Raw genomic sequence first — 24,467 nt, forward strand, 5'->3', positions numbered from 1 at the left:
CACTTATCTTAAATGGCGTATCATCATCTTCTCAGTTCCGAGAGACCTTGAAAGAGCTACGATTGCCGATCGGTTCCTGAAGTATTGCAGTTATAGTTATTAGACTTATCCAAGTGGGAGACTGTTGGATAAGGTGTCTAAGTCCATAACTATTTCTGGTATGTACTTGACCCGACCCGGCATGGTCCATTTGGGTTGCATGGCACCATGCAATTGGATAAACTAAAATGAGAGAAATAACACTTATGGTTTATTAATATATTATAAGTTCTAATATATTAATAATATAATTTAATTAGTTTGATCAAGAATTAATTTAGAATTAATTAAGTGATCAAAAGATAACTAATTAAATATATGGGTAGATTATGTAAATCTTCCATATCTTATATAGTGGGCTAAGAGGCTCCATGGATTATCAAGTTGGGTTCCACCCATAGGATGCTCCATGGGAGTTACAAACCCATGGGTCATGGAAATGAAGAGTCATGACACATTAGGGTTTACATGGTGTAACCCTAGATGTGTCAACACTATATAAGAAACCCATTCTCCACCAAAATCGGCTACACATAAGAAACAAGAGGGCTAGGCCAATTTTAGAAGTGTGTATTCTCTCTAAAGTCATTCCAAAAGCATTTGGTGTTGTGTGAAGCATTTGAGGCATCACACTTGGGGTGCTAGGCTCACAAGGTTTCAAGGATCATAAGCAACAACAAGGTAAGTTATTCTATCTTTCATGCAAGTTAAAATTTGTTCCCCATGTATGCTAGATAGGAATATAACCTTGGAATTCAACTTTGCATGATAATTAAACAAACATAGATCCAAGGTTATTAGGGTTGCATGTACACTTAGGAAGTGTTAGAATGCTCAAAACCCATCAGTGATACCACCGCCTCCTGGTCCATAACGCACTTTCGCAATTGCGAAACGTGAAAAGTGCTGTGAATCCGACTAAGCTCCTCTGGAAGCTCTAACCTGTATGCCACCTGGCCAATCCTGGCAATGATCCTGAACGGCCTAATATATCGGGGACCCAATTTTCCCCTCTTCCTGAAGCGGATCACACCCTTCCAGGGCGAGACCTTCAGGAGTACCATATCACCGACCTGAAACTCTAACTCGGATCGGCGCCGGTCGGCGTAACTCTTCTGCCGACTCTGAGCGGTCTGCAGCCGCTGCCTAATCTGCTGAATCTTTTTGGTAGTCTGCAAGACTACCTCCGTCCGACCCATCACCATGTGTACGACCTCACCCCAAAAAACCGGGGTGCGACATCTCCGCCCGTACAACAGCTCGAAGGGCGGGGCGCCAATGCTGAAATGATAGTTGTTGTTGTAGGCGAACTCTGCAAGGGGTAGGTGGGAATACCAGTTCCCACCGAAGTCAATGACACACACCCTCAACATATCCTCGAGGGTCTGAATGGTCCGCTCGCTCTGGCCGTCGGTCTGCGGATGAAATGTTGTGCTAAAGTGTAATCGTGTGCCCAGTTCCACGTGGAAGTTCTGCCAGAAACGGGAGGTAAATCTAACATCTCGGTCGGAGACAATGGAGACCGGAACCCCATGACGAGACACGATCTCGCGGACGTACATGTCGGCCAACCTCTCGGCCGACGAACTCTCCTGAATTGCCAAGAAATGGGCACTCTTGGTCAATCGATCTACGATGACCCATATAGCGTCAAATCCCTTCGCCGTCCTCGGCAACTTAGTAATGAAGTCCATCGTGATCTGTTCCCATTTCCATATGGGAATCTCCAGGGGTTGCAGCTTGCCACGCGGCCTCTGATGCTCGGCCTTGACCATCCTCCAGGTCAAGCACCTCTCAACGTACCAAGTGATTTCTCGCTTCATGCATGGCCACCAGTAGCCCAAACTCAAATCCCTGTACATCTTGGTGGCCCCCGGGTGAATGGAGAAGTGAGACTTATGAGCCTCCTCCATGACTGTCTATCTGACCCCACCAGACATCGGAACCCATACCCGATCGCACCGGGTCGATAATCCTCGGCTATCCTGCACAAACCGAGTGTTCTCACCCTTGATCCTCTCTAACTTCCAGTTCTCCGGTCGCATGCCCTCAACCTGGGCATCCCTGATCAAACTCACAAGCACAAAATCCATCGCTATCCTCATACATACCATTGGGGCGGAAGACCCAGCTGACTTGCGGCTCAAAGCGTCCGCAACCACATTCGCTTTATCGGTGTGGTAAAGGATCTCGCAATCGTAGTCTTTGACTACATCCAGCCACCTACGCTGCCTCATGTTCAGGTTTGGCTGATCCATGATGTGTCTCAAACTCTTGTGATCCGTATATATGGTACATCGAACCCCATATAAGTAATGTATCCACATCTTGAGAGCGAACACCACCGCTTCTAGCTCCAGATCATGAGTAGGATATCTCATCTCATGCGGCTTCAGCTGCCGCGACGCGTAGGCTATCACCCGAACTCTCTGCATAAGGACCGCCCCCAAACCTGTGATGGATGCATCACAGAATACCACAAAATCCTCAACTCCCTCGGGGAGCGTCAAGACTGGAGCTTCGCATAAGCGCTGATGGAGGGTCTCAAACGCCCTCTGCTGCTCAGGGCCCCACCGGGAATCCACCCCTTCCTCGTCAGACGAGTGAGGGGTACCACAATCTTGGAGAAATCTCGAATAAATCTCTGGTAATACCTGGTTAAACCCAGAAAACTCCTGATATCCGAGGGAGATCTCGGCACCTCCCACTGCATGACTACCTCGATCTTGGCCGGGTCGACCAAAATCCCCTCCTGATTAACGATATGTCCTAGGAACTGGACCTCTCGTAACCAAAACTCGCACTTCGAGAACTTGGCATACAACCGTTCTCGTCTCAGAACCTCCAACAACTCCCTAAGGTGCTCCTCATGCTGCTCACGGGTCTTAGAATACACCAAGATATCATCTATAAACACAATGACCGAGTGATCAAGCATCGGTCTGCAGACCTGATTCATCAGGTCCATGAATACTGCGGACGCGTTAGTGAGCCCAAATTGCATCTCTACGAACTCGTAATGACCATAGCGAGTCTGAAACGCGATCTTCTCCACGTCCTCCTCTCTGACCCGAAGCTGATGATACCCTGACCTCAAATCAATCTTGGAAAACCAAGATGCTCCCTGCAACTGATCGAAAAGATCATCTATCCTTGGGAGTGGATAACGGTTCTTCACCGTCAACTTGTTCAACTCCCTATAATCAATGCACATCTGGTGCAAACCGTCCTTTTTCCTAACGAAAAAGATCGGTGCTCTCCATGGAGAACTGCTAAGTTGAATGAATTGCTTGCCCAGCAGTTCCTGCAGCTGTGAAGACAACTCCTGCATCTCGGGTGGCGCCAATCGGTATGACGCCTTGGCGATAGGAGCCGCACCTGGTACCAGGTCGATCCGGAACTCGACCTGCCTCTCCGGAGGTATCCCTGGAAACTCCTCCGGGAACACGTCGGCAAACTCCCTAACCACTGGAACCTTTGAAACTGAAATCTGATCCCTGACCAGCGTATCCACCACATACGCTAGATAACCCGCACACCCGTGCTGAATATACTGTCGAGCCCTGGCGGCTGAACAAAACCCTGATCCCACTCTGGTGCCCTCACCATATACAACCAGTTCTCCCCCACTTGGGGTTTGAACTACCACTCGCTGGCCCTCACAGTCAATCATAGCACCGAACCGACTGAGCCAATCCATGCCTACAATCACACACACCTCCCCCATGGGGATTAGAATCAAATATATCGGAAAGGACACCCCGAAAATCTCCAACTCACACCCTCGATAAACCGAAGAAGCAGAAACCCCGTGTTCGTTGGCGATAGAGACTCGCAACGGACACTCTAACTCGCCCACTGGCACACTGAACTCCCTACTAAATGACTGAGATACGAAGGACCGACTCGCCCCCGAGTCAAATAAAACCAAAGCAGGCAAAGAGTTCACTAAAAGCGTACCTAATCACATGTACAACAGATAAGCATAATACAATCGTAATAAATGAAATAAAGGAGAGAAACATACCAGCAACCACATCTGGTGCTGTCCTAGCCTCCTCTGCGGTCAACTGGAAAGCACGCCCCTGAGCCTTCGGAGGCTCTGTCTTGACTGGCCTCCCATCCGATATCCTCAATGTAGCCGACGCTGGAGCCTGCGCCGGCCTGGCTGCGAGCTGTGGACAGTTGGTCTTCACGTGACCAACATGATGACAGTGATAGAATATCCTCATATCCGATGCAGGGGCTGTCTGGCGACAGTCCCTAGCATAGTGCCCCTCCTTTCCACACTTGTGGCACCCACTACCCGTCCGACAAACTTCAGAATGACTCTTGCCGCACTTTCCACAAGTGCGGCTCTGCTGACCCCTGGTCCTAGAATCAACGGTTTTAGACCGCTTAGGCGCTGGCTGCGACTGCGCCGGGGCCTGCTGGTGCTCCCTCATCTGCAGCTCAATCTCCAACTCACGCCGCCTAGCGGCCTCCTGCAACTCCAAAAGAGTATCGCATCGCTGGGTAGACACAAACTGACGGATGTCAGTCTTGAGCATGCTCAGATAACGGGTCATCTGAGCCTGCTCAGAAGCAAACTCTGGGCAGAACATCGCCCTCTCTGTGAACATGCGGGTGATCTCCGTCACCGACTCCCCCTCCTGTCTCAAACTCAAAAACTCCTGTGACAACCGTTCTCGCTCGACCCGTGGAATGTATCGGGCGCAGAACATATCCCTGAACTGCTCCCAAGTAACATCAGCTCTCTGATCATCCGTGTACGACCCAATCGTCAGTCTCCACCAGTCCTTGGCCCCGGACCTTAGCAGGTTCAGAGCACACCTGACCCTTTGGTCAGTAGGACACGAGTAGGTAAAGAAACACCCCTCCATATCTGAAATCCACCTCATCGCCTTGATGGGGTCCTGTGTCCCATCAAAAGTAGGGGCTTCGTGTTATCGAAGTCCCTGTACTGGAAGCCCCGAGTGGCTCCTCCTCCTCCCCATGTCGCTATTACAGCTGATGCAGCTGCAGCGGCAGCCGTCTCTGCAAGGGCTGCGTATCGCTCGTCGAAGTACTCGACCATGGCGGTCTTAATAGACCCAAACATCTCCGACAGTTGTGCCCAGAACGCAGCAACAACCTCATCATGCAGAATCTCTCGAATACTGGCATCCAACTCCTCTATACCTATCTGTACCACGGGCTCAGGTGTTGTTGGCCCCTCCTGGCCCCCGTCTCCTGATCTTGATCCTGAACCGGATCCAGTCACAAAGCGTCTCGTCATCACCATTCTGAAACATAACACAAGACATCAGATAATCCACATAAATAACCGGAAACCAACTCCCGGCTAAACCCTAAGGGTTGTGATTTCCTTGATACGCGTATGGGTCCTGTGCTTTCAGTAGTACGGGCCCATACTACCTTCCACATCTACCCATATTTGTCTCAAGTATCACCACAACACCCTAACAATATACATAAGCATAGCGAGCGCTCAATCCTCACTCCTAGAGGAAGGTTAACTGAATCACGACTGACCTATCGGCCTCACACAACCCACCCATTTATGAAACTTCCACCAACCCTGCAGCATTAGTGTATGTTAATCATACATAACGCTGGACCCTATAGACTTTGAATATCCGATCCTACCCTAAGCCCTAATCAATAAGAACAGAACATAAGGTCAATTCAAACATTATCGGGCTATAAGATCTTAATTATGTACAACCGTGATACATACACAAGTAACTACAGTGATGATGTCAATCTCATATAAAGAAACCCTAGGCTAGCAGGCATCACGTAATTAGGCAATTCTATCATGCGATTCCTGAGGATCCCTAGCCTAGTACTAGCATGATGTTCTATCATATCATAATATCAAATAACTGTATGGTATTTTGGGGTCTACTTACTGGCTCCGGCTGATCGTACACTTTGCATCCTCCTTTACTTATTTTGAAAACCATTTGAAAAAAAAATCATTTTAAGCTCTTCCCCTTGATTTGAGACTGGAGTCACACGAGTGTTCCTCCAATTCACTCAAACCAAGGCTCTGATACCAACTTGTAACACCCAAAAATTTTATGCCAATTTTAAACTTTTTCAGAACATTTAAAAACCAATCATCATTACAAAGTTTGTTTTCAAAATATCTAATATCAGAGTTTTCCCAGAAACATAAACAAATCATGAGGAGCTGTACGATCATGCCTTCGCCTTGCCGCGATCCCCCGATGTACCTGAAACAATAAACTGAAACTGTAAGCCCGAAAGCTTAGTGAGCTCCCCCAAAATACCAACTCCATACCAAAATAACCACAACAAATAACAATTATAGATCAACATGCATAATGAGCCTTCAGCCTGACTGGACCGCCTCACAGGGCCTACAGCCTATCTGGACCGCTCCCGAGCCTTCGGCATGACTGGACCGCCTCGTAGGGCCTACAACCTATCCGGACCGCTCCCCGGGTATGTTGGCCTACAACACAAAGCAGGACCGCCTCAACCCAACCCCAAATCAACAAACATGTGCACATAAATATCATACGCTAGCATTCATAACAGTCAAACCGATCTAACAGATCAAATAGCATAACAACATCCTATAACCAGGATACCGATCTAACCGAAATCTAACATAGCAACCATCCTAAACCAGGATGAAACCTAGCATATCAATAACATAGCAACCATCCTAAACCAGGATGTAATCTAGCATATCAATAACATAGCAACCATCCTAAACCAGGATGTAAATCATAAAGGGTCGGCCTTGGTGTCGTAGACCTTTTGATATAGTGAAGATAACTCACCTCGAACTGTCGACTCGAAGGTAAACTCAAGCTCTTGGATTGTCGGTACAATTCCACCACCTGAATGCACCATAGAACCCTGCTTGTAAATTTCCAATTTCCCAAAATGCCCCAGAAGTCCAATAGTCAACCCTTGGTCAAAGTCAAAGTCAACTGTCAAAGTCAACAGTCCATGTTGACCTCAACTCGTCGAGTACAACCAACCACTCGCCGAGTTCCTTGCGTAACTCGCTAACTCGCCGAGTCACTTGAGCGACTCGTCGAGTTCTTAATGTCAGTGGCCGCAAACTCCTTGGCCAACTCATCGAGTTTCCCCTTTACAACTCGTCAGGTTCATACGTGTCCAAAGGTTGGGAAAACCCTAGCCGACTCGCCGAGTCATTCGACTGACTCGCCGAGCCCAAGGCAATCTTCATCGGACTCGCCGAGTCGTTCATCCGACTCGCCGATTCCATTCAGTCCTTCATCCATACAGTGTATTTTTAAGCCATGCTAAGGCTCCACATTGCAAATCTAAGCTCCTAGGGCATGATTATCACGGAAAGTTGCAAACTTTACGTGCATGCAAGATGATAAAGCCCCAAAACAAGCTAAAGGAGTGGCTCAAGGTAGAGGAAAGGTCATAGCTTGACAAAGACTGATACTTTATGACAAAGAGGGACTAAAGGAGTCCAGATATGAGGTTGAAAACCTCAGATCTTAACCCAAAACGAAGAACCACCTCAAAACCCCAAAAAGGCTCTAAACCCATTAATGAAGAGATCTAACTAAAGGAAAGTCAAGGTGGCAACTTGTTACCTTCAAAACAGTGCCCAAACAGAGAAGAATCCGGATCTACAACAGCCCCTTGCTTCAAACTTCTTGAACTCCAAGCCCCTTTACTCCAAAGATCTTCTTTCAAGATAAGAAGCACACAAAAATAGAGGGACAACACAATTAGGGTTTCTGAATTCGAGGGAGGCAGTAAGAGAGGTTAGGGGGAATAAGTGATCCTTAAATAGGGTGCAAAACCCCAGAAATTAGGGTTTCTTCCTCCAGCTCCTACTCGTCGAGTCCCTTCTTGGACTCAGCGAGTAGGTCACTAAAAACACGCGGACCAACCCGCTGCTACTCGACGAGTAGGGCAACCAACTCGTCGAGTAGACCTTGAATCAAGGAAAATCTTATATAAAATCGATACCTAAGAATCAGGGCGTTACAGTGACACCTTCAGGAGAACCATGTCCCCAATCTAGAACTCCAAGTCTGACCGGCGTTTATCTGTGTAACTATTATGTCTACTCTGAGTTTTCTAAAGTGTGGTGTGAACCTGCTGAATCAATTTTGTCGTCTTGAGTACCACCTCGATACTCCCCATGACCTGGTGACCTACCTCACCCCAATATATTGGGGTCCTACACTTCCTCTCATAGAGCATCTCAAAAGGAGATCGATCAATGCTGGTGTGATAACTGTTGTTATACGAAAATTTTGTTGGATTAGGTGTCTAAGCCCATAACTATAATTGGGATGTACTTGACCCGGTAGTAGCATGGTCCTTTTGGGTTGCCTTCACCAGTGCAATTTGATAGGATGGACTTTTGAGAATAAGGTTATTTATGATTTATTAATATATTATAAGTATAATATATTAATTGAGAAATCATATTATATAATTAGTATTGATCAAGAATTAATTTGGAATTAATTTTGTGATCAAAAGAGACTAATTAAATATGTGGGGGTTGATTATGTAAATCAATTATTCTTATAGTGTGGGCTAATGATCCATGGTTATTTAGGATGAGCTAAACCAATGAGATAGTCAATGGATAGTCCATGGAGGTTTAACCCATGGAGCCTAAGTAATATGAAAGGTCATTAGGGTTTGCAAGGTGTAACCCTAACATTTGCAACACTATAAAAGGAACCCCTCATGGCCATAATCGGTTGCACCATTGATTCTAAGAGAATCGTAATCGATTTTGAGCTAAATAACTTATTCTCTCAAGCCTCCTCTTGCATATTGTGTTTGTGACACATTAGAGGCATCACACTTGAGGTGCTCAATCTTTCAAAGGCCAAGAACTACACCGTACATCAATAGGTATTCATCTAAACTAGTTTTTATGTTGTATAGCTTCAATTGTATGCTAGTTAGGATGTATGCTTTGGAAAATTGAAAATGCATGTATAATTAGAGAAAACATAGATCCAAAGCATCTAGGGTTGCATCTGCACCATAGGAGTGTTATAGTGCTCAAAACCCAACATTGGTATCAGAGCCTAAGATTGTTTTCTGTTATACTTGATGGTTATTGCTTTCCAAAGTTGTAAAAATCAATTTTCTGGCTTCTGACTGATGAACTCGCCGAGTCCACTGGCTGACTCGACGAGTCCACTCAGTAAAAGACCTACTCGACGAGTCAGGTTCATGCACTCGTCGAGTTGAAGGCTCTGGGTGCAGATTTTCGAGTTTTTGGCCAGAATTGGATTAGGATTATTACCACAAACTGTTTTTTGAAACATATAAACTGTTTTCTTGATATGGTAGTGATCATGCTCATCCAATTAAAAAGATAATTGTCAAAATTTCAAGATTTGTATTAGTTTATATGATTAGGCTAATTTCTTGCAATTGTTGATATGAATTATATTGACTTATGAGTTTAACTAGATCATAGATAAATTACTTGATAATTTTTGTTAGTTAAAATGTTGATCTTAATGATTTTAATGACCTCCATAACTTGTCCTCAAGTTATGAAAAATGAAAAGTCTCATCCATTAAAATAACATTAAACTCATAAGTTATGAATTCCAAGAGTCATTAAAAGATAGTTGTCAAAATTCTTATGATAGTTGTTAGTTTATATGTTAAGCTAATCACTTGTATCATTTGATTTGAAACTATTTTGCCTTATGAGTTAGTTTAGATCATGATTAAAAAAATTATATGATAATTTTCCTTGTTATAATTAATCTAAATGTTCTTTAATGAGTTCCATAACTTGTCCTTAAGTTATGGAACATGAAAAGTTTTATCATAAATGTTTTAATGAACTCCATAACTTGTCCTCAAGTTATGGAAAATCAAGAGTCTTTTCATAAAACCAACATTAACTCATAAGTTATGGAAACCAAGAGTTTTGAAAAGTTTCAAAACTTGTCCTCAAGTTTTGGAATTTGTAAAGTCTCACAACTGAAACATTTAATTCCAATCCTTAGAGTTTTAAAAGTTAAAAATCAACCCTTATACTTTATAATATTATAAGTTTAATATATATATATATATATATATATATATATACATATATATATATATATATATATATATATATATATATATATATATATATATATAAGACAAGTCAATATTACCGTTAGTAGGCCTCATTCACGAAGCCAGTCTATAAGGGGGGTATAAGGTTACTGCCTATAAAATAGTGGTTTAATGGGTGTCCACTCTCACCCACCGCTTCCTTGGCTGGTGGAGAGTCGTTAGCCGAACGGGTAGGATAGGACATTAATTCTCATTATAAGTATAATGATAATTATAAAGTAACTAAACTTTTATTAAATTCCCAATCTTAGTTACTTTAGGAAAAATGTGAAAATGGTGCTATTCCATGAAATTGCACTTTGCACCTTGTTAAGTTGTCAGTGGAGCATGTGTGGTTAACCAGCACACTAATTTGGTACTGACAGTGCGTGGTAAAGGGTAGCTTGATGTTAATCATAGATTAATGGAGCGTGTGTGGTTAACCGGCACATTGATTAGGTGATTTGTAACATTGAGTGTACCAAGCTAATTTGCATGGTTATTCACACCTTGTTTGTGATCCTCGACATCCCAGTCACAAACTTGAAGGGCACAATCGAGATTTAAACATGCCATTGAAAAGTTCAATGAATCTCAAAAGATCTAGGAATTTCAATTCATTTAAAACCTAAAAGTCATTTTTCGTTTTTCATGGTGGAAATTGGTAAATCGTCATTTACCTACCTTCAAATATTTTTTACAATTGGATTACGACATCCCTCTTCGCAATTGTAAAATATTATGTTGGGTCCTAGCCTTAATATTTCGTTTTGGGTGTTATATTAAAGACTTAAATCAACTAACTTGAATTTCTCCCGTTATAGATGTCTAGGTCAGACAACTATGGTCTTCCCGAATCTGTTCGAAAAGGATTTTCACATGAAGATGATATTCCACAATATCATACTTCACTTCCTCCACCTCCTCCAATTATTCTCCCCGACCCACATGTTCGAAGACTTGAAAAGTTCAAGGTCACTCAGGCCCTATTGGCGAGCAAACATGAAGATGGAAGATCTGTGTGTGCACATGTCTTGGAGATGAAGTCACACATTGACATGATAGGAATGTTAGGAGTCGTTGTGTCAAGGAAGTTGGATGTTGACTTGGTTTTCAATCACTTCCTAAGTCATATGGTGAGTTCATTAGAGATTACTATATGACAGACCACGACATGTCCCTTATCGGTCTTACCTATTTGCTAATTACTGATGAATCAACAATGATTTAGCGCACTGGTGATGCAAAGTTGAATGGAAGATCCACTTCCCAAACTTCCATGGACATTGACAATGGAAACATTGGAAGTCCAGAAAAGACTTCTCTTTCCAAGAGAAAGGGAAAGGCTAAGTCTGAGATTGTCCCGTGTACCATTCCAGAAGAGTGTGTTTGTTTCTATTGCCAAGAAAATGGACATTGGAAGCGAAGCTGCCCTGACTACCTGAGAATTTTAATCAAATTGTATGGTTCTACTTCAGGTAAGTCCACTATCTAACTCTATTAAGTTCCTGTTTGTAGATTCTTAATACATGATGTGATAAGATTACATTTTGATGTTTTGTAGGATCAAAGGAAGATTAAAGGAAAGGCATGCAGAGTCTGATCGCGAAGAGATGGATTTCGATCGCATGGTTTGATGATCGGATTTTTGAGCTGCTGCTTAAGAGTTATGTTAGATTGCTTAGAAATTTGTAATAACCTAGTTTTCATTTGTAATTGCATTGTAAGGAAAAGTTTTTCCGCAATTATATAAATAAAGAAAAAAATTTATTTTATCTTATTTTATATTTCTTTGCAATGGCATATGTGAAAATTAATGTTTGTATTTTTTAGCAATATGGATTTGATTCTTTCGTTTGTGGTAGTGTCTAAATTTACCAAATAAGGAAAGATTTTCATCACCCAAGTTTCAATTGGACAGAAACTTGGGATCATGCAACTTGTATTGTATGATGAATGAGAACCTTCATCTTTGGGAAATTAGGACTAATTCCTTGTTCACATACAAAGGTGAGTTAAGTGAAGGACTATAGGATCGGGTACACTTGGTTGTGCGCTGGTCAGGTCCACTATAAAGAACGATAAGACTATTTGTTATGATTTACTAAAGTTAGTAAATATGGTTATGCTTACAAGATTAAGTATATTCTGAGTCATTGCAATATCTCAATGTATAGCAGAACGAATAAGAAGAATCAAAGTCAGCAGAAAGATAAAAGTTTCTCCAATCTGAAAAGATGGGAGAGTACTTGAGTATCGTGTTTTATGATCATCTTAATGATTATGAAAACCATATCACAATTTGATCCTCTAAGGACGCCTTAGGGCATTTGTTTGGCTAAGAAGAGGAATCAGGAATTGTTGAAATGGTTAAATCAATTAAGATGAATCATACTTCGTTCCAAAATCAAATCTTAGAGTCATACTCCAAGATTGTATATTGAGTGACATATCAGCAAATGTAGAGTAAAATGTTTTCTACTCTTGTACATTTGAAATTGGTAAGTTGTAATGTTTTGGATAAAACAAAGATCAACTAAGACCGATTGTCAAAAGTGTTTGTCTTGATAAGAAATCACACTAACTCTTGAATATTTGTTTGTCAAGTAATGTTTCTTGACAGAGAGAAACTTATATGTCAAGAGGTCAGTGGGAGTCTTAAAGATCTTGAAAAGTTTTAAGAACTAATCAAGAGTCAACCTATTGTTAATCACTAGCATACGACTTGAGGTTTGTAACCTATCGTGTTGACGTATTGTTGTTTCTGTGCTCATTCCAGTTAAGGTTGACTATGCACATGAGCTCTATGAGTAGGGGTGCAAGTTTGACCTGTGGGTGTACCCGCCCCGACGGGATCGGGTATTCCCCGTTGTAACGAGGATGGGTCTCACATGTTGTACCCGAAGCGGGGATGGGTCGGGGTCGAGTTTGGCACTATACGCCTCGCTAAGATCCGATATATATATATATATATATATATATATATATATATATTGGTATTCTCTTTTTATTCATCGATTTATTGTTCTGTCTTTTCGATTTACAAGACATGGAGTACTCAACAGTCATGTATCTCTTCGAGACTGCACTCTGTATGCATCTCTTCGATTACCAGACTGCAACCAAGTTCATACCATACCAGTTATGGCGTATATTAAAAGGGGAACATTGCATCTGCATTCAACATGCTTCTCATCAGTCATTCTCCAGTTCGTTTGATAAGAGACAAGAGTTCGTCTTCAACGTCATTCTCATTCTCCTTCTCTCCTGATGAACATGAATGATTCTCCTGTTCCACCACAAGATCCCCCCATCAAGTAAGTTTCTTTTTCCTTTTTCTAAACTTATTTTCTGAACTCGTCTGCAACCTCCTTCTCCTTCTCATTTTTTTGTTGTTGTAATCGATTTAGCCTTAATAGCCCTAATCTTTTGTATGCTGTAATAAATTCATGTCGCAAACTCGCAATCAGTATGCTCTAATTTTCTTTTCATGTAATCGGTTGCTGCTATAATTGGTTCCTGCCCTAATTTCATCTAATTTTTGTTGTTATCTATTGTTGCTATAATCAACCATCTATGAACTCGTTTATCTTCTGTAATCATGGTTATTTGTTGTTATTTGATGAAATTTATGAAATCAACCATGTATGAAGCTTATGGATCTGAAATTGATTCCTGGACATTTATTTGAACTTGAATAAAATCTTTAGTTGGACCTAAATCAATTGATTTTCTGAACTCATCTTCAACCTGCTTCTCCTTCTCATTTTTTTGTTGATGTAATCGATTTAGCCTTAATAACCCTAATCTTTTGTTTGCTGTAATAAATTAATGTCGCAAACTCGCAATCAATATGCTCTAATTTTCTTTTCATGTAATCGGTTGCTGCTATAATTGGTTCCTGCCCTAATTTCATCTAATTTTTGTTGTTATCTACTGTTGCTATAATCAACCATCTATGAACTCGTTTATCTTCTGTAATCATGGTTATTTGTTGTTATTTGATGAAATTTATGAAATCAACCTTGTATGAAGCTTATGGACCTGAAATTGATTCCTGAACATTTATTTGAACTTGAATAAAATCTTTATTTGGACCTGAATCAATTGATTTTCTGAACTCATCTTCAACCTGCTTCTCCTTCTCATTTTTTGGCTGATGTACTCGATTTAGCCTTAATAGCCCTAATCTTTTGTTTACTGTTTTGTTTACTGTAATCAATTCCTGATGTAATCAGTATGCTCTGTTTTTTTTATGTAATCGGTTGTTTACTTGAACCTGACTTTGCATAATCTTTTTAATTTCTGTAATCAATTCCTAATCTTTTGTTCACTTTAACCTGACTTTGCCATGCTTTTTAGTGAGACTCATGATCAACAGCCTCCACAACCAAGTTGTGAGGCTTTTGCTACAACTGATGAACAAGAGGCTGCTGTAACTAATGCACAAGATGTTGCTACAGCTGTTGGCCAAGCTGCTGAAAATACAAGAAGATTGACTTCTTCTGTTTGGGCACATTTTGTAAAACGAAATATTGGTGGACTAGATAAGGCTGAATGCAACTATTGCGGGAAAAAGTTGAGTGGAAAAAGCAAGAACGGAACCAAACACCTTCATGAACATTACAAAAATTGTAATGCAAGAAAGAATAAAGACATCAGACAATCGATTTTGAATCCACGCCAAGAGAAAAAAGAAGGACCCATTTCACTTGGTGCACATACGTTTGATCAGAGTGTTTCAAGAGATGAGCTTGTAAAGATGATAATTCTACATGAGTATCCACTCAACATGGTTGAACATGTTGGATTTCGAAGCTTTGTCAACTCTGTCAATCCTTTATTTAAGCATCTGTCAAGAACAACCATTAAGAGTGATATAAAAGACATTTTTGAAAGTGAAAAAACAAAGATAAAAGGGTTCTAAGTTCTAACAAAGGTAGAGTTGCGGTGACAACTGATATGTGGACAGCTTCTAACCAAAAAAGAGGCTACATGGTTGTCACTGCACATTATATTGATGATTCTTGGAATCTTTGCAATAAAATTCTAAGGTAATCAACTACATATTTTTTTCTTTTATATTGATTTAATCTTTGAATATTTGTGTTCTAATCTGATAGTTTTTTTTAACTTGTAGGTTCATGTATGTTCCAGCCCCTCATAATGCTAAAACACTATCTAAAGAGTTAATGGGGTGTTTAGTTGCATGGTCCATTGAATGCAAGCTATCCACTTTGACTTTAGATAACTGCAGTGTTAACTTTTCTATGATAGACAAAATGAAAGAAAAGTTGAGGCTCGATAATCTCCTTCTAAGAGGAGATTTGCTTCACATGAAATGTTGTGCGCATATATTGAACTTGATAGTTCAACAAGGATTAAGTTCAATTCAAAGTGTTGTAGACTCTATCCGTGAGAGTGTTGTTTATTGGACTTCAACTCCTAAAAGAGTGGAAGATTTTGAGGATGCGAAGGATGGGTTCTCTCTTTCAACGAATAGAAAGTTAACTTTAGATTGCAAAACAAGATGGAACTCGACTTATCTCATGCTTATGAGTGCAATTGTGTACAAGGATGTCTTCAATCGCCTTGTACACACTGATAAGAACTACAAGCAAGCACCAAGTGATCAAGATTGGCTTTTGGCAAAAGTGATGTGTGAGAAGCTCAAATTGTTTAATAGTGTGACTGAGGTGTTTTTTGGGATTAAATATCCTACTGCCAACATTTTTTTTCCAAAAATATGTGAGATTCGAATGTTGCTTAATGATTGTATTATATCACCTTATTTTGAGATTAAGACAATGGCTACCAGTATGATTGAGAAGTTTGACAAATATTGGTCTGTCATACATGGAGTTTTAGCAGTTGCCACAATTTTAGACCCAAGATTCAAAATGAAACTCATTGAGTATTACTCCCCTAAAATTTATGGTGATGAGTCCTCAAAAGAAGTAGAGCGAATTAGAAAGTTGACATATGATTTGGTAAAAGAATACAAACCACATGATGCCAAAGAAACATGTTGTTCTTTCAATAATTTTGATTTTGGCATGGATATTGATGATGGTGGAGATTGTTTGGCTGGTTATGATCTATTTGTGAGTTCCACTTCAACTGTTGATACTTACAAATCTGAGTTAGATTATTATTTAGATGAGAATGTATTACCCAGGAGATTTTGATATTTTAGCATGGTGGAAGACCAATGGTCTTAAATATCCTACTTTGCAACAAGTTGTAAGAGATATTTTGGCTATACCGGCGTCTACAGTTGCTTCTGAATCGGCGTTTAGCAGTAGTGGAAGACATGCCACTCCTCATCGTAACAGGCTTCATCCTGATACATTAGAAGCATTAATTTGCACCCAAGATTGGCTGTGGGATGAAAAATTGGGTATTAGTTTTATATTCAAACCCTTTTTATAATGTAGAAATACTAATGCTTATTTATTTATTTCCAGGTACACATTCAAATAAAGAGAAACATCTTGCAAAGTTTGAAGTTATGAAAGATATTGAGTCTGTAAGTTTGTTGTTTTTAACTTTTTATTTTTTTTATTTTGTGTTTATATAAAAATTGCCTTCAATTTTGCTGTTGTTGGTTTAGGGACCAAGCTATGTGGATTTTGATGCTTAGTTTTTGAAGATTGGAAGATGATTGACAACAATGAAGACCAAACTTTTTTTTTGGAACAAGAACAATAGAGTGAAATTGTTTGGTTGATTTTAATGTTTGGTTATTATTTTTGTTGCTTGTGACTGTTTCATGGATTTTTATGTTTGGTTTAGTTTGTTGTTTTTGAGAATTAAGTATGAACAAGTGATATTTTATTATAATGATAAGTAATGTTTTTTTTTCTTTCTAATTGTTGGGTTTTGAAAAATTATACTTTATATAAATGGGTATCCAGTGGGTTCCCCATATCCATCGGATATTTCTTCACCCGAACCCGTTGGGTATTTCGCGGGGCGGGGGCGGGGATGGGTTTGGGGTTAGAAGTTGGGTATGGGGATGGGATTTGTGGTCCCCGTCACTACCCGCCCCCGCTTGCATCCCTATCTATGAGTCCGCCAACTGTTTGCATCCCTATCATACTTCACTTCCTCCACCTCCTCCAATTATTCTCCCCGACCCACATGTTCGAAGACTTGAAAAGTTCAAGGTCACTCAGGCCCTATTGGCGAGCAAACATGAAGATGGAAGATCTGTGTGTGCACATGTCTTGGAGATGAAGTCACACATTGACATGATAGGAATGTTAGGAGTCGTTGTGTCAAGGAAGTTGGATGTTGACTTGGTTTTCAATCACTTCCTAAGTCATATGGTGAGTTCATTAGAGATTACTATATGACAGACCACGACATGTCCCTTATCGGTCTTACCTATTTGCTAATTACTGATGAATCAACAATGATTTAGCGCACTGGTGATGCAAAGTTGAATGGAAGATCCACTTCCCAAACTTCCATGGACATTGACAATGGAAACATTGGAAGTCCAGAAAAGACTTCTCTTTCCAAGAGAAAGGGAAAGGCTAAGTCTGAGATTGTCCCGTGTACCATTCCAGAAGAGTGTGTTTGTTTCTATTGCCAAGAAAATGGACATTGGAAGCGAAGCTGCCCTGACTACCTGAGAATTTTAATCAAATTGTATGGTTCTACTTCAGGTAAGTCCACTATCTAACTCTATTAAGTTCCTGTTTGTAGATTCTTAATACATGATGTGATAAGATTACATTTTGATGTTTTGTAGGATCAAAGGAAGATTAAAGGAAAGGCATGCAGAGTCTGATCGCGAAGAGATGGATTTCGATCGCATGGTTTGATGATCGGATTTTTGAGCTGCTGCTTAAGAGTTATGTTAGATTGCTTAGAAATTTGTAATAACCTAGTTTTCATTTGTAATTGCATTGTAAGGAAAAGTTTTTCCGCAATTATATAAATAAAGAAAAAAATTTATTTTATCTTATTTTATATTTCTTTGCAATGGCATATGTGAAAATTAATGTTTGTATTTTTTAGCAATATGGATTTGATTCTTTCGTTTGTGGTAGTGTCTAAATTTACCAAATAAGGAAAGATTTTCATCACCCAAGTTTCAATTGGACAGAAACTTGGGATCATGCAACTTGTATTGTATGATGAATGAGAACCTTCATCTTTGGGAAATTAGGACTAATTCCTTGTTCACATACAAAGGTGAGTTAAGTGAAGGACTATAGGATCGGGTACACTTGGTTGTGCGCTGGTCAGGTCCACTATAAAGAACGATAAGACTATTTGTTATGATTTACTAAAGTTAGTAAATATGGTTATGCTTACAAGATTAAGTATATTCTGAGTCATTGCAATATCTCAATGTATAGCAGAACGAATAAGAAGAATCAAAGTCAGCAGAAAGATAAAAGTTTCTCCAATCTGAAAAGATGGGAGAGTACTTGAGTATCGTGTTTTATGATCATCTTAATGATTATGAAAACCATATCACAATTTGATCCTCTAAGGACGCCTTAGGGCATTTGTTTGGCTAAGAAGAGGAATCAGGAATTGTTGAAATGGTTAAATCAATTAAGATGAATCATACTTCGTTCCAAAATCAAATCTTAGAGTCATACTCCAAGATTGTATATTGAGTGACATATCAGCAAATGTAGAGTAAAATGTTTTCTACTCTTGTACATTTGAAATTGGTAAGTTGTAATGTTTTGGATAAAACAAAGATCAACTAAGACCGATTGTCAAAAGTGTTTGTCTTGATAAGAAATCACACTAACTCTTGAATATTTGTTTGTCAAGTAATGTTTCTTGACAGAGAGAAACTTATATGTCAAGAGGTCAGTGGGAGTCTTAAAGATCTTGAAAAGTTTTAAGAACTAATCAAGAGTCAACCTATTGTTAATCACTAGCATACGACTTGAGGTTTGTAACCTATCGTGTTGACGTATTGTTGTTTCTGTGCTCATTCCAGTTAAGGTTGACTATGCACATGAGCTCTATGAGTAGGGGTGCAAGTTTGACCTGTGGGTGTACCCGCCCCGACGGGATCGGGTATTCCCCGTTGTAACGAGGATGGGTCTCACATGTTGTACCCGAAGCGGGGATGGGTCGGGGTCGAGTTTGGCACTATACGCCTCGCTAAGATCCGATATATATATATATATATATATATATATATATATATATATATATATATATATATATATATATATATATTGGTATTCTCTTTTTATTCATCGATTTATTGTTCTGTCTTTTCGATTTACAAGACATGGAGTACTCAACAGTCATGTATCTCTTCGAGACTGCACTCTGTATGCATCTCTTCGATTACCAGACTGCAACCAAGTTCATACCATACCAGTTATGGCGTATATTAAAAGGGGAACATTGCATCTGCATTCAACATGCTTCTCATCAGTCATTCTCCAGTTCGTTTGATAAGAGACAAGAGTTCGTCTTCAACGTCATTCTCATTCTCCTTCTCTCCTGATGAACATGAATGATTCTCCTGTTCCACCACAAGATCCCCCCATCAAGTAAGTTTCTTTTTCCTTTTTCTAAACTTATTTTCTGAACTCGTCTGCAACCTCCTTCTCCTTCTCATTTTTTTGTTGTTGTAATCGATTTAGCCTTAATAGCCCTAATCTTTTGTATGCTGTAATAAATTCATGTCGCAAACTCGCAATCAGTATGCTCTAATTTTCTTTTCATGTAATCGGTTGCTGCTATAATTGGTTCCTGCCCTAATTTCATCTAATTTTTGTTGTTATCTATTGTTGCTATAATCAACCATCTATGAACTCGTTTATCTTCTGTAATCATGGTTATTTGTTGTTATTTGATGAAATTTATGAAATCAACCATGTATGAAGCTTATGGATCTGAAATTGATTCCTGGACATTTATTTGAACTTGAATAAAATCTTTAGTTGGACCTAAATCAATTGATTTTCTGAACTCATCTTCAACCTGCTTCTCCTTCTCATTTTTTTGTTGATGTAATCGATTTAGCCTTAATAACCCTAATCTTTTGTTTGCTGTAATAAATTAATGTCGCAAACTCGCAATCAATATGCTCTAATTTTCTTTTCATGTAATCGGTTGCTGCTATAATTGGTTCCTGCCCTAATTTCATCTAATTTTTGTTGTTATCTACTGTTGCTATAATCAACCATCTATGAACTCGTTTATCTTCTGTAATCATGGTTATTTGTTGTTATTTGCTGAAATTTATGAAATCAACCTTGTATGAAGCTTATGGACCTGAAATTGATTCCTGAACATTTATTTGAACTTGAATAAAATCTTTATTTGGACCTGAATCAATTGATTTTCTGAACTCATCTTCAACCTGCTTCTCCTTCTCATTTTTTGGCTGATGTACTCGATTTAGCCTTAATAGCCCTAATCTTTTGTTTACTGTTTTGTTTACTGTAATCAATTCCTGATGTAATCAGTATGCTCTGTTTTTTTTATGTAATCGGTTGTTTACTTGAACCTGACTTTGCATAATCTTTTTAATTTCTGTAATCAATTCCTAATCTTTTGTTCACTTTAACCTGACTTTGCCATGCTTTTTAGTGAGACTCATGATCAACAGCCTCCACAACCAAGTTGTGAGGCTTTTGCTACAACTGATGAACAAGAGGCTGCTGTAACTAATGCACAAGATGTTGCTACAGCTGTTGGCCAAGCTGCTGAAAATACAAGAAGATTGACTTCTTCTGTTTGGGCACATTTTGTAAAACGAAATATTGGTGGACTAGATAAGGCTGAATGCAACTATTGCGGGAAAAAGTTGAGTGGAAAAAGCAAGAACGGAACCAAACACCTTCATGAACATTACAAAAATTGTAATGCAAGAAAGAATAAAGACATCAGACAATCGATTTTGAATCCACGCCAAGAGAAAAAAGAAGGACCCATTTCACTTGGTGCACATACGTTTGATCAGAGTGTTTCAAGAGATGAGCTTGTAAAGATGATAATTCTACATGAGTATCCACTCAACATGGTTGAACATGTTGGATTTCGAAGCTTTGTCAACTCTGTCAATCCTTTATTTAAGCATCTGTCAAGAACAACCATTAAGAGTGATATAAAAGACATTTTTGAAAGTGAAAAAACAAAGATAAAAGGGTTCTAAGTTCTAACAAAGGTAGAGTTGCGGTGACAACTGATATGTGGACAGCTTCTAACCAAAAAAGAGGCTACATGGTTGTCACTGCACATTATATTGATGATTCTTGGAATCTTTGCAATAAAATTCTAAGGTAATCAACTACATATTTTTTTCTTTTATATTGATTTAATCTTTGAATATTTGTGTTCTAATCTGATAGTTTTTTTTAACTTGTAGGTTCATGTATGTTCCAGCCCCTCATAATGCTAAAACACTATCTAAAGAGTTAATGGGGTGTTTAGTTGCATGGTCCATTGAATGCAAGCTATCCACTTTGACTTTAGATAACTGCAGTGTTAACTTTTCTATGATAGACAAAATGAAAGAAAAGTTGAGGCTCGATAATCTCCTTCTAAGAGGAGATTTGCTTCACATGAAATGTTGTGCGCATATATTGAACTTGATAGTTCAACAAGGATTAAGTTCAATTCAAAGTGTTGTAGACTCTATCCGTGAGAGTGTTGTTTATTGGACTTCAACTCCTAAAAGAGTGGAAGATTTTGAGGATGCGAAGGATGGGTTCTCTCTTTCAACGAATAGAAAGTTAACTTTAGATTGCAAAACAAGATGGAACTCGACTTATCTCATGCTTATGAGTGCAATTGTGTACAAGGATGTCTTCAATCGCCTTGTACACACTGATAAGAACTACAAGCAAGCACCAAGTGATCAAGATTGGCTTTTGGCAAAAGTGATGTGTGAGAAGCTCAAATTGTTTAATAGTGTGACTGAGGTGTTTTTTGGGATTAAATATCCTACTGCCAACATTTTTTTTCCAAAAATATGTGAGATTCGAATGTTGCTTAATGATTGTATTATATCACCTTATTTTGAGATTAAGACAATGGCTACCAGTATGATTGAGAAGTTTGACAAATATTGGTCTGTCATACATGGAGTTTTAGCAGTTGCCACAATTTTAGACCCAAGATTCAAAATGAAACTCATTGAGTATTACTCCCCTAAAATTTATGGTGATGAGTCCTCAAAAGAAGTAGAGCGAATTAGAAAGTTGACATATGATTTGGTAAAAGAATACAAACCACATGATGCCAAAGAAACATGTTGTTCTTTCAATAATTTTGATTTTGGCATGGATATTGATGATGGTGGAGATTGTTTGGCTGGTTATGATCTATTTGTGAGTTCCACTTCAACTGTTGATACTTACAAATCTGAGTTAGATTATTATTTAGATGAGAATGTATTACCCAGGAGATTTTGATATTTTAGCATGGTGGAAGACCAATGGTCTTAAATATCCTACTTTGCAACAAGTTGTAAGAGATATTTTGGCTATACCGGCGTCTACAGTTGCTTCTGAATCGGCGTTTAGCAGTAGTGGAAGACATGCCACTCCTCATCGTAACAGGCTTCATCCTGATACATTAGAAGCATTAATTTGCACCCAAGATTGGCTGTGGGATGAAAAATTGGGTATTAGTTTTATATTCAAACCCTTTTTATAATGTAGAAATACTAATGCTTATTTATTTATTTCCAGGTACACATTCAAATAAAGAGAAACATCTTGCAAAGTTTGAAGTTATGAAAGATATTGAGTCTGTAAGTTTGTTGTTTTTAACTTTTTATTTTTTTTATTTTGTGTTTATATAAAAATTGCCTTCAATTTTGCTGTTGTTGGTTTAGGGACCAAGCTATGTGGATTTTGATGCTTAGTTTTTGAAGATTGGAAGATGATTGACAACAATGAAGACCAAACTTTTTTTTTGGAACAAGAACAATAGAGTGAAATTGTTTGGTTGATTTTAATGTTTGGTTATTATTTTTGTTGCTTGTGACTGTTTCATGGATTTTTATGTTTGGTTTAGTTTGTTGTTTTTGAGAATTAAGTATGAACAAGTGATATTTTATTATAATGATAAGTAATGTTTTTTTTTCTTTCTAATTGTTGGGTTTTGAAAAATTATACTTTATATAAATGGGTATCCAGTGGGTTCCCCATATCCATCGGATATTTCTTCACCCGAACCCGTTGGGTATTTCGCGGGGCGGGGGCGGGGATGGGTTTGGGGTTAGAAGTTGGGTATGGGGATGGGATTTGTGGTCCCCGTCACTACCCGCCCCCGCTTGCATCCCTATCTATGAGTCCGCCAACTGTTTGCATCCCTATCATACTTCACTTCCTCCACCTCCTCCAATTATTCTCCCCGACCCACATGTTCGAAGACTTGAAAAGTTCAAGGTCACTCAGGCCCTATTGGCGAGCAAACATGAAGATGGAAGATCTGTGTGTGCACATGTCTTGGAGATGAAGTCACACATTGACATGATAGGAATGTTAGGAGTCGTTGTGTCAAGGAAGTTGGATGTTGACTTGGTTTTCAATCACTTCCTAAGTCATATGGTGAGTTCATTAGAGATTACTATATGACAGACCACGACATGTCCCTTATCGGTCTTACCTATTTGCTAATTACTGATGAATCAACAATGATTTAGCGCACTGGTGATGCAAAGTTGAATGGAAGATCCACTTCCCAAACTTCCATGGACATTGACAATGGAAACATTGGAAGTCCAGAAAAGACTTCTCTTTCCAAGAGAAAGGGAAAGGCTAAGTCTGAGATTGTCCCGTGTACCATTCCAGAAGAGTGTGTTTGTTTCTATTGCCAAGAAAATGGACATTGGAAGCGAAGCTGCCCTGACTACCTGAGAATTTTAATCAAATTGTATGGTTCTACTTCAGGTAAGTCCACTATCTAACTCTATTAAGTTCCTGTTTGTAGATTCTTAATACATGATGTGATAAGATTACATTTTGATGTTTTGTAGGATCAAAGGAAGATTAAAGGAAAGGCATGCAGAGTCTGATCGCGAAGAGATGGATTTCGATCGCATGGTTTGATGATCGGATTTTTGAGCTGCTGCTTAAGAGTTATGTTAGATTGCTTAGAAATTTGTAATAACCTAGTTTTCATTTGTAATTGCATTGTAAGGAAAAGTTTTTCCGCAATTATATAAATAAAGAAAAAAATTTATTTTATCTTATTTTATATTTCTTTGCAATGGCATATGTGAAAATTAATGTTTGTATTTTTTAGCAATATGGATTTGATTCTTTCGTTTGTGGTAGTGTCTAAATTTACCAAATAAGGAA

General features: G+C 39.2%; 2 protein-coding genes across 2 annotated transcripts; both read left to right on the forward strand.

Moving 5' to 3' along the window:
- Window positions 1-13,181: 13,181 nt before the first annotated feature.
- Window positions 13,182-17,023, forward strand: LOC145166283 (zinc finger BED domain-containing protein RICESLEEPER 2-like). The gene is made up of 5 exons (XM_079085224.1): window positions 13,182-13,475; window positions 14,521-15,212; window positions 15,299-16,558; window positions 16,626-16,687; window positions 16,772-17,023. Exons 2-3 carry the CDS (start codon window positions 15,121-15,123, stop codon window positions 16,344-16,346), a joined length of 1,140 nt encoding a protein of 379 aa, XP_078941350.1. The 5' UTR covers window positions 13,182-13,475; window positions 14,521-15,120; the 3' UTR covers window positions 16,347-16,558; window positions 16,626-16,687; window positions 16,772-17,023.
- A 2,383-nt stretch (window positions 17,024-19,406) lies between these two features.
- Window positions 19,407-23,248, forward strand: LOC145166284 (zinc finger BED domain-containing protein RICESLEEPER 2-like). The gene is made up of 5 exons (XM_079085225.1): window positions 19,407-19,700; window positions 20,746-21,437; window positions 21,524-22,783; window positions 22,851-22,912; window positions 22,997-23,248. The coding sequence occupies exons 2-3, from the start codon at window positions 21,346-21,348 to the stop codon at window positions 22,569-22,571; spliced, it is 1,140 nt and encodes a 379-aa protein (XP_078941351.1). The 5' UTR covers window positions 19,407-19,700; window positions 20,746-21,345; the 3' UTR covers window positions 22,572-22,783; window positions 22,851-22,912; window positions 22,997-23,248.
- The last annotated feature ends 1,219 nt before the right edge of the window (window positions 23,249-24,467 follow it).

Source organism: Lactuca virosa, chromosome 3 (assembly GCF_052849685.1).
Source record: "Lactuca virosa cultivar CGN04683 chromosome 3, Lactuca_virosa_CGN04683_v6, whole genome shotgun sequence".
Classification (NCBI taxonomy): Eukaryota; Viridiplantae; Streptophyta; class Magnoliopsida; order Asterales; family Asteraceae; genus Lactuca; species Lactuca virosa.

Bases quoted from the DNA above. Each gene is read 5' to 3' on its own strand.
- LOC145166283 (XM_079085224.1), top strand. From the start codon at position 15,121: ATGTGGACAGCTTCTAACCAAAAAAGAGGCTACATGGTTGTCACTGCA. The intron at 15,213-15,298 runs GTAATCAACTAC...TTTAACTTGTAG, and splicing joins CTTTGCAATAAAATTCTAAG to GTTCATGTATGTTCCAGCCC.
- LOC145166284 (XM_079085225.1), top strand. From the start codon at position 21,346: ATGTGGACAGCTTCTAACCAAAAAAGAGGCTACATGGTTGTCACTGCA. The intron at 21,438-21,523 runs GTAATCAACTAC...TTTAACTTGTAG, and splicing joins CTTTGCAATAAAATTCTAAG to GTTCATGTATGTTCCAGCCC.